The 10,028-nt window shown below is 34.8% G+C and overlaps 1 protein-coding gene across 2 annotated transcripts; it reads left to right on the top strand.

Annotated features, from left to right (window-relative positions):
• The first annotated feature begins 559 nt into the window (after nt 1-559).
• Nucleotides 560-5,324, top strand: LOC133285489 (U-box domain-containing protein 45-like). Of its 2 annotated transcripts, none has more exons than XM_061482728.1 (6): nt 560-798; nt 1,715-1,812; nt 2,117-2,302; nt 2,478-2,585; nt 2,956-3,965; nt 4,434-5,324. In XM_061482728.1, exons 2-6 carry the CDS (start codon nt 1,759-1,761, stop codon nt 5,224-5,226), a joined length of 2,151 nt encoding a protein of 716 aa, XP_061338712.1. In that variant the 5' UTR covers nt 560-798; nt 1,715-1,758; the 3' UTR covers nt 5,227-5,324. The 2 variants fall into 2 exon arrangements, with proteins under 2 accessions (XP_061338712.1, XP_061338711.1); XM_061482727.1 differs by having other exon boundaries at nt 2,806-3,965.
• Nucleotides 5,325-10,028: the final 4,704 nt, after the last annotated feature.

Below are 10,028 nucleotides of genomic sequence, written 5' to 3'. Positions count from 1 at the left end.
TATTATTTTGTGTCTATCTCTTTTGAAATGACATAACTTTATATCATTTAAAATGATAAAACTTTTTCTAAAAAAGAAGTATAGATCGCACTATTTTATGAGAGTGAAATGATACAAATTTACATTTAAAACAAGAAACACTTCTCCAAAATTATTAATTAAACTAAGGGAAATACATCTATCATATTGTAGAAAATTGATTTGTCATGCTATAAACACAATCAATATGTTATGGACTCCACATTAGTTCTGTCTATAATATCACACAACCAGTTTCTTACATCATGAAGGTTTTATAAGAGTTATGTTGTAGAAAAAATGATTGTGTAATGTTATAGAGCTTCATTTTCTGTGTTATAATTTTTTTTTCTTCGAAAAGTATGGATGCAACAAAATATTATGGGTAGAAAAATTTGTTCTCTAGTGTCAAATGACAAATAGAAATCCCACATCATAATATGTCTATTTCCCTTAAACTAAACCCAAGTTTGTGTGACAATTTACGCTTACATGACCATAGTAATAGCAAAGGGAAACGAAACAACCAAATCTGCAATCTCCCTCATTTCCTCTCTTTCTCTTTGTCCCCTCTGTCCTCGTGCGCTTCATCTCCGAACATTTCGCTCTTCGGTTTCAACCTCAATACCAATCTGTCTCTGAAAAAAACCTAACTTACAGATCTTCACAAACCTCAATTTTTCCGATTTTTTTTTTTTTTTTTTGAATTTCCATTTTTATGAACCTGTTTCGATATGACATCATATGATTGCATTTCTTCTCTCTTCTTCTGTTCTGCTGGTACGTCCTTTCTTCCAAACCCTAACTAATTCCTCTTCTCTAATTCTCCTTCTAAAGTTCAATGCCTCCCTTGAGTTCTCCATTAATCTCTGAATCAGATTTCTTTTGTTTTGTTTTTTTGAATAAAAAATTATTATGTATTTTTTAATTTTCTATTGCCGAAGATGATTCCTCGGTGTTGTTTGAGTGAAGATCTTAGCTGGCAATTATTTTTTTGAAGTCGCTTTGTGTTTTGTTGGAGTAATGAAGCTGTTAATATAGAAATGCATTGATTATGTTTGCTCATTCTGAACAAAATGTCCAAATTGATTTGCTTACGTTTTCCACTTTTTTTTTTATTCTTTTGTTTCACAATCTATTCTGAAACTTTAGCTATTTCTACAATTTTTTTTTTCTTTTCTCATGTCATTTGGACGAACTCTTTTCTCCTATATGTATATTTGTTGACCATTCTTGTTGAAAACAGAAAGTGATAGTTTTTTATTTTGAATTGAAGGTCATAGCAAAATTGAATGCCTCACCGATTTTACTTTATCTTGGTTATGGTTATATGGTACCTGTTTTTTTATTTTATTTTATTTTGGGTGTGCTCACTGAATAAATAGAATATTTATACGTAACAACCATTTTTTTTGGTATGAGATTTTATATTTTTTTATGTAAAAGATTGTAGTTATTATTTTAGTTTACTTTTTTCCTGATTGTTATAAAGTCGATAAATTATTTTAATATCATCAAACCGCTACTTACTTTTGTAGGGTTAACTAAACAAAAAATGTAAAATTTTTAGTTGGTTGCAGCAGTATGGGCTGATGCTGGTTTTTTATTCTGAACTAGAGCTGCATTAGTTTTCCCCCCACTATTTTACTAACTTTATTTCTTTCCTCTTTTTGATCCTGGTTAATACTTAATACAGTTTGAGATCAGTTAGCAGCACCAAAGTTTGCACAGTGAATATTAATGATGGATGTTGCTGAGGTTGAAGAAAATCTGTTTGCAGCAAGTGATGCCAAGGTATGATGATATATCTTTAGTTATTGCAAGAGCTGTTTTGGAATTTTAATAAATTAGTACTCTGTACCCAAAAAGAAGGTGCTTATAATATGCAAAATATTTATGCTAAAATGCTCAGATATAATTAAGGAGTCAAATTGCTTTTATATTAGTCATTTAGTTTGCTTGCTTTTATTTTATTTTTTGGGTACAAGTGCTGTTTGAAGCACTTTCAAACAATTTTCTTTTACATGGTTGTCACTGCTGTTTAAGAAAGTGTTTTGAATTGCTGGCCAAACTAAAAACTATCTGGTTTCTTATGCAGTTACATGGAGAAATGTGCAAGGGTCTTTCTGCAATATATTGCAAAATATTTTCATTATTTCCTTCTTTAGAAGCAGCTAGGCCTCGGAGCAAATCTGGAATTCAGGCATTATGTTCATTGCATGTAGCCTTAGAGAAGGCGAAAAATGTTCTCCGGCACTGCTCAGAGTGTAGTAAACTTTACTTGGTATGATTATTATTGTATAGTTTTTCTTTATTTTCTAATTTTGTCTCCTGGTATGTGTGGTGGATTTAATTTACCTTACCACTTTGTACATGTTATTTTTTGTGGTTGATAAGGTTATTTGATCTGAAATACATTTTGTAGAATATCTTTCATGTAACCTTCTCTTATGATGCAGGCTATAACTGGGGATTCTGTTCTTCTAAAATTTGAGAAGGTTAAGTGTGCTCTTGAAGATAGTCTTAAACAAGTGGAAGATATTGTTCCTCAATCCATTGGGTGTCAGGTGATGAATTTCAACAACATGGCTGTATATTGTTTCTTTTATTTTTTCCAAAACAGTTGAATGGCATCTCGTTTGCAATATTCTGGATTCAGTTTTCTTAACACTGACTATTGTATGGACATGCATAAATGGCAATCTTTTCTTGTTTACATTGTGGATATTTAACTTGTTTAGAGTTCAATTTATTTATTTATTTTTTGTGTGAATGGTGTCTGTTCAGATTGAGGAAATTTTGAATGAACTTGCAAGTATGGTATTTGCACTTGACCCATCAGAGAAGCAAGTTGGGGATGATTTAATAGCATTGCTTCAGCAGGGGAGAAAGTTTAACGAATCTAATGACAGTAGTGAACTTGAATGTTTTCATCAGGCTGCTACTAGACTTGGAATCACATCTTCAAGAGTAGCTCTTACTGAAAGAAGAGCTCTTAAAAAACTCATAGAAAGGGCTCGGGCTGAGGAAGACAAGCGGAAGGAATCGATTATTGCATTTCTGTTACACCTTATGAGGAAATACTCCAAGTTATTTAGAAGTGAGTTCTCTGATGATAATGATTCTCAGGGTTCTCAACCTTGTTCTCCCACTGTTCAGAGACCTCTTGAGGATGGTGTTCCTAGCGGCCATTCTCAGGCCTTTGACAGACAGATTTCAAAACTTAGTTCCTTTAATTTTAAGCCAAGTAATAGGAAATCAGGGCAGATGCTCCTTCCACCTGAAGAGTTAAGGTGTCCAATATCTCTGCAACTTATGAGTGATCCTGTTATAATTGCTTCTGGGCAAACATATGAAAGGGTTTGTATAGAAAAATGGTTCAGGGATGGGCACAACACCTGCCCAAAGACTCAACAGAAACTTTCACATCTTTCTTTGACTCCTAATTACTGTGTTAAGGGTCTTGTGGCTAGTTGGTGTGAACATAACGGAGTTCCCATTCCTGAAGGCCCTCCTGAATCTCTTGATTTTAACTACTGGAGATTGGCATTATCAGATTCTGAATCCACAAATTCAAGATCCGTAAACTGTGTCAGCTCTTGCAAGTTGAAGGGTGTCAAAGTTGTTCCTCTAGAAGAGAGTGGCATCGCAGAACAAACTGGGGGAAATGAAACTGAAAGTTTGTCTGCTCAAGAGGAAGATAATGAGCAGTACTCTAGTTTTCTGAAAGTATTGACCGAAGGGAACAATTGGAAGAGTAAGGGTAAAGTGGTAGAACGGTTAAGGCTGTTGCTGCGGGATGATGATGAAGCCAGGATACTTATGGGGGCTAATGGATTTGTTGAAGTACTTTTGCAGTTTCTGCAATCAGCTGTGCATGAAGGGGATGTAATGGCTCAAGAAAGTGGAGCTATGGCTCTGTTCAACCTTGCTGTGAATAACAACAGGTGTGTGTTGACGTTTCTAGTTTTGAACTGTAAAGTAAACTGCATTTAGTATGATTACAAAATTAAAACTGTTAAATGTTATTTGAAAATTGACACCTTGCATTTATCCAACACCATGATCGCTTTTTTATCTTCTAGTAAAATTTTTTAGTATAACAATGATCTGGTTCTGGTTATCTTCTAGCTCTTAAAGAGCCTTAGCCTATATCAGCTGCTGTTGTTTTTGGTTGGCCTCCTGTATTTCAGAAGAATACAGTAGCATAGTGCACGTGGATGTTGAAAATTGATACTGTCCATGTTTAATTACAATTTTTAGTTAGTTAGTGCGTTCCAATAATAAACGGGGCTGAAGTTTGTTGAAGTAATAGTAGAATTAATGTTTCATTAACTCTTTCTGAATTGGCATAATATTTACTTTTGTTTTATGCAAATTATTAACAAAGCTTGGTCCTTTTTTTTTTTCAACAGAAATAAGGAAATTATGATATCAGCAGGAATCTTATCGTTGGTGGAGGAAATGATCTCAAACACTAGTTCGCATGACTGTGCAGCCGCCTTGTATCTGAATCTCTCTTGCCTTGAAGAAGCCAAGACTGTGATTGGAATGAGTCAGGCTGTCCAGTTCCTAATCCAGATTCTTCAAGCCAACACTGAAGTCCAGTGCAAGATAGATTCCCTCCATGCACTCTATAATCTTTCTACTGTGCCCTCCAACATTCCAAACCTCCTTTCATCTGGCATCATCAGTGGCCTACAATCGCTTCTTGTAGGCCAGGGTGATAGCATGTGGACAGAAAAATGTATAGCTGTTTTGATAAATTTGGCTGTTTCTCAAGCTGGAAGAGAGGAAATAATGTCGAGTCTTGGACTCATAACCGCATTGGCTTCGATACTGGATACTGGTGAACTCCTAGAGCAGGAGCAAGCTGCCTCTTGTCTCCTAATTTTGTGTAACAGGAGTGAGAAATGTTGTGAGATGGTACTGCAAGAAGGGGTTATACCTGCATTGGTGTCAATATCAGTGAATGGGACCTCAAGAGGAAGAGAAAAAGCTCAGAAACTCTTGATGCTCTTCAGAGAGCAGAGACAACGTGACCATTCACCAGATAAGACACATGAATGCCCACCTGATGAAACTAGTGATTTGTCCATGCCTCCTCATGAAACGAAACCTTTATGTAAATCAATATCTAGAAGAAAGGTGGGGAAAGCTTTTAGCTTTCTCTGGAAAACTAAGAGCTATTCTGTTTACCAATGTTAAGTTCCATGTAAATCTTTGTTTGGTTCTTAACTTTTTTGACCCTTCTTTTATCCTCCTCTTACTCCTTCTTCCATGTTGCTGCCTACTTTTTGGTTTCCAAAGCGAAGTAGAGATGTACAGGCATGTGTAATTTATTGATTTTGTTTTTTTTTTTCTTCTGTTGCCTTGCTAACACTTATGCAAGTAAGCGCACAAGTATACGCGACAACAAGTAATATAGGGCTTTTGTGAGTCCCAATTATCGTTCTCACAAGGATCTTTGGCGTTTTTGACTTGACTAAAATTGTAATTGCTAATCAGAATCAAAAATAAAATAAAATAAAATTAAACGAACTGCTATTCTAAATCAATTGCAATATTTTTTAGAAGATTTACTTTTAAAAATAGAAATTTAGTTGGTGAAAGAATTTTGAGCTGACTGAAAAATTAATTAACTAAAAGACTCATAAATTTTTTTATGGGTTTGTTTTTTCTGATGTTACTATAGATAACTTTATCTAATGTTCATCAAAACGACGTCGTTTTGGGACGGAAATCATGGTATTTTTGTAATTTTAATTTATTTCAGGGTTATAATAGTCTTTATCACTCTAATTTTTTAATTTTTCAACCCCAAAACGACGTCGTTTCGATGAACATTAGATAAAGTTATCTAAAGTAACATCGGAAACTTTTTTCCCTTTTTTTATATGATTTTCTCTTAAGTTTTAAAACAGAAAATTAAATTCTGATTTGGACGAAAATACAAAGTAACAAAAATTGATTTTAAAAGCAGAGTTTGGAAGCAAGTTGGGTGTCAATTTTTTCTTCCTTCATTTTCCATTAGGATGCTTTGACAAAAAATAGTTATTGCTTCCAGCTTAACGAAAATACTAAAATAACTATTGTTTCCCAACAACAGTTTTCTCCAATAACAGCAGATGACATATCCTTATGTCACTGTTATCATAGGACCTTGAAGTACCATTTCCTAAAGTTACATGGGGGTAACTTCATCCCTGAAGCCATACCCATTGAGAGAGATCTCTCTCAACTTTCCATGTGCTCACAGTGGGGACTAGTGTGAGTTATTTCCCAATAATCTCACACCACTAGGAGTAGCCTATGTGTGATCATCACATAATAAACTCAGCAAAAAAAAAAAAACGCACAGTAAACAAACTAGAATCAACACTTTAAACTTTAAAACATCACTAATAACAAACGAGTTCCGGGTACTCTTTCAACCAAACTCTAAGAAAATTAGCTCATCACCACAGGTTGATGAGCTAACAAACAATAAAGGTACATAATAAAAACAGCAACTTAAAACGTACGACTAGCAAAATATAAAGGCAGAGGCTATCTTCAACAAATAGCTCTGAAACAGTGTTTACAAAAATTACAAAATTCTAAAAACCTAAAAACATAACAGAGAACAGTAAAATAAAAATTTCCAAAGGGAAAATAAAAAATCCCAGAAGAAGGAGAAGAGAAGAGACCTACAAATGCTTTTATCTCCTCCTTTATAGCTGATCCCAGGTCACCTCCTCAACACGTACGTATGCTCCTCGCTCCACTCGATCGTGCGTGTCCCTTGTACGATTAGCAACGCACCAAAAGGAATCTCCAGCCACCACTACTAATAACCTCCAGCTCATCAAGTCGATTGAGGGACTTGTTTGGATTTTTCTGTATCGCACAAAAATCGGCTAGTGTTTGTGATTTGGTTGGTTTGATTCAAGAATTAAACCGTGAGTGAGGCTAGGGTTCTGTGATTTCGACCGAAATTGAAGGACGGTCTAGATCGGTCAAGGGATTTAGAAGGATCGGTTGAGATGAGGGTCTAAATGAAGGTGGGTTTGCTTGAACGGTTTGCTGTGCTAGGGTTTTTTCCTTATTTCAACTTTTCACGCTACTAAGTTCTTTTGCTTCCCATTCCTTTCTTTTCCTTCTTTTCTTTCTTTTCTGATTTGGGCTTTTCCCAAAATTGCTTCTTTCTTCCTTCGATTTGGGCTTCTGATCAGCAAGGATTAGCCCATTCTTCCTTTATTCTTTTCTTTTCTGACTTGTATTGTAACTCAGCCCAAGCTTTTCTTTCTTCTCTTTGCTTGTAGAAATAACACCAATTGGGCCTGAAAAATACAAAATCAGCCCATTAGCACTCAAAATCAGAATCCTTCATTTCTATGCAATATTTGGGGTTTATATTAACAAAAGATATCCTTTTCATTCCCATTTTAACATCAAACTACATGTTCTAAGTCACAAATCATGGACTTATCACACCCCCAAACTTACATTGTTGCTTGTCCCCAAGGAACAAATTCACTTCCAATCAGCAAAACAATAAGCATGATAATGTATCAACTCTTATCTTCACATGTAATCTCATTTCCAATCAAACAGATTTTTCAAGATAAGTTCAATGACCAAACTCACAAACTTTGTACATCAAAACAGCTGCAATTGAATCAACCAATCAAACAACTTGAGTAAACATTCAATTCATCAAAAACACTCAACAAACAGTGTGCAAATCCATATTCAAGAATGTACTCAATGGCTAATGGAACAACATCAGAGAAGATCTTGATTTTCACTTCTTAACAACAGGGAACAAAATTATCACAACAAATAATTGAGAACACTATAATGACTCACTTCATCTTCACATTTTCATCCAGTGTCTCAAGGATCTGTTTCTCTCCATACCTTACTAGGAATAGCCTTAACATAGGCTTGATAAGATGCTAAAGTCTCCTAAGTGCAACAACAAGTTAAGGCTAAATCAAAGGGACTTGCCATGGTTATACTTTGGCTGAGGTGTAGGTGGGGTATCTGTGGGAATAATGGCTAAGTTGTGATGGAAAAACACATTTCAGAGGCACTTGGTTCAAAAATCTTAGTGGCTGCTTCTTCTACTGCTGAATGTTTTTTTTCTTTTATTTATTTACTCTTTTTTTTTTTTTTTTACATGCATCAACAAAGAAAAAATAAACACTCAGTTTTCTGTACACAACAACATTTTTCATTTTTCTTCAACCAACAGTGACTTGCCTCAAGATGATGGATGGGTCTCATTGTGGTTACAAAAAAAAAAAAAAACAAGGCTCAAGCTCAAATGGGTTTCCAATGGTCAATAATTCTAGGATGACTTTTTGGCTCAACAAGGCTATATGAAAAGACTTCCCTTATCATTTCAAACCAGAACAAATGCTACACTTACTCACTAAGCATCAAACCAAGTTCTGTCTCATCTATCCAAGTATGGCTCTCTCATGAAAAATAACTCAACTGTTTAAGCTCAAATCCTCACTGGGTTAGGTTAAATTACCCTCTCAATCACCTATTGATCCAATTTTATTCCCTGCCTCAATCCATTAACATCATCAATCTCTTCCTGATATCATCCCTTAGCCATCAAAACACTCTTCTCTCTATCTATATTCACACAACTAACAGCTGAGCATTTTCTAAAAAAAATCCAATCTCCTTAATCAGAATTCATCTACTGCTATTTTATGCACAAGACCAGAAATCCTTTTTTTTTAACAGCAAATAAAAAAACTACTAACATCACATAACAACAAGAAACACAACAATTAATCAAACTAAAAACAACAAATCATTTACTAACAACTAATCAAAATCCATATTCACAAAACTCACAACAGCAAATGAATTAATCTCCCCCAAACTCAAATTAAACAGTGTCCTCACTGTTGCAGAAACAGGCTACCAAAAAAAATTAGGAACAAGGTAACCTGGGGCCAGAAGAGGTTCTGGCCTACTCATCCTCAAAATTTGAATCTGAACATGCATCATTGTGGCTTTTTTTTTTCATCCTCTTTTTCTGCTTTCTTTTCTTCACCATTCTGCACCATCTTCATTTCACTCATTTTCTTGGTCTATTTCTCTTCTTTGGTGTAGATAGTGTGGGTTCTTTTATAGCTTAAGGTGCCAATGTTGCAGTTGAAGGGGGAACACTTGATGGCTAAGCTTGTGGTTCTAATTTGCTTCAAAATCAAGCAATCCTCCACTTGAAAAGTGTTGTTCAGTTTCCCCCAAACTCAAAATTGACTCACTACAGTGATGAATCAACTTACTCTCTCATTTGACACCTGTAAAACAATATCAATGTAAATGGTGAAAATTTTCCATTAAAATCAATTTTTTTTCTTTTTTTTTTCTTTTTGAAAGCTATTTTGCAGACTAGTCAAACTAACTTTGAGATAATATGCAGCAAACAAAGAAATAAAGGAGTCACAGAAAACACACAACAAAAAAGAAAAAGAAAATATAACATGCTTAGTTTATAGTCTTTAGGTAGAATTTTTGCTTCCTTTTCCTAATCAGTTTCAATCAGGCTCTCTTGGGAAGATAGACACCTTCTCTTTATCATCTCCCCAATAGTGTTTGACCCCTTTTTCATCAACCTTGATTTTTCTACCATCTTGCTCAACCATTATTTCAACAGCTTCATGCAAAAAGACTTTAACAACTTGAAAGGGTCTTAACCACCTAGACTTTGGCTTCACAGAAAATAGCCTTAGTTGTGAATTAAGAGGTAAAACTAGTTGCCACGTATCCCACCATTTCATGACCTCTTTCTGCAAGATTGGATTATGTCTTCTTTGTTGCTCAATGAAGTTTCTTTTTGGGCCAGACAACAGAATCTCATGCATGCCTAAGATTGGGCTAATACTCTTAACATCTACTATGATCCAATTTTTGGTTTTTTTAAAAATTTATGCACATTCAGCAAATGTTTTTTCTCAAAAATAGTAAGGAAATTAGACACAATGATAGGCAATGTGTCT

This window comes from Gastrolobium bilobum, unplaced genomic scaffold (genome assembly GCF_033153095.1).
Source record: "Gastrolobium bilobum isolate Gb01-03AN ecotype WA unplaced genomic scaffold, APGP_CSIRO_Gbil_v1 utg32472, whole genome shotgun sequence".
NCBI classification, from domain to species: domain Eukaryota; kingdom Viridiplantae; phylum Streptophyta; class Magnoliopsida; order Fabales; family Fabaceae; genus Gastrolobium; species Gastrolobium bilobum.
The sequence above is the reverse complement of the archived record's forward strand: the minus strand, read 5'-3'. Positions and strand labels throughout refer to the sequence as shown.

Excerpts from the sequence above, each read along its gene's own strand:
- LOC133285489 (XM_061482727.1), top strand. The coding sequence starts at position 1,759 with ATGATGGATGTTGCTGAGGTTGAAGAAAATCTGTTTGCAGCAAGTGAT. Across the intron at positions 2,303-2,477 it reads AGTGTAGTAAACTTTACTTG|GCTATAACTGGGGATTCTGT; the intron begins GTATGATTATTA and ends CTTATGATGCAG. Across the intron at positions 3,966-4,433 it reads CTTGCTGTGAATAACAACAG|AAATAAGGAAATTATGATAT; the intron begins GTGTGTGTTGAC and ends TTTTTTCAACAG.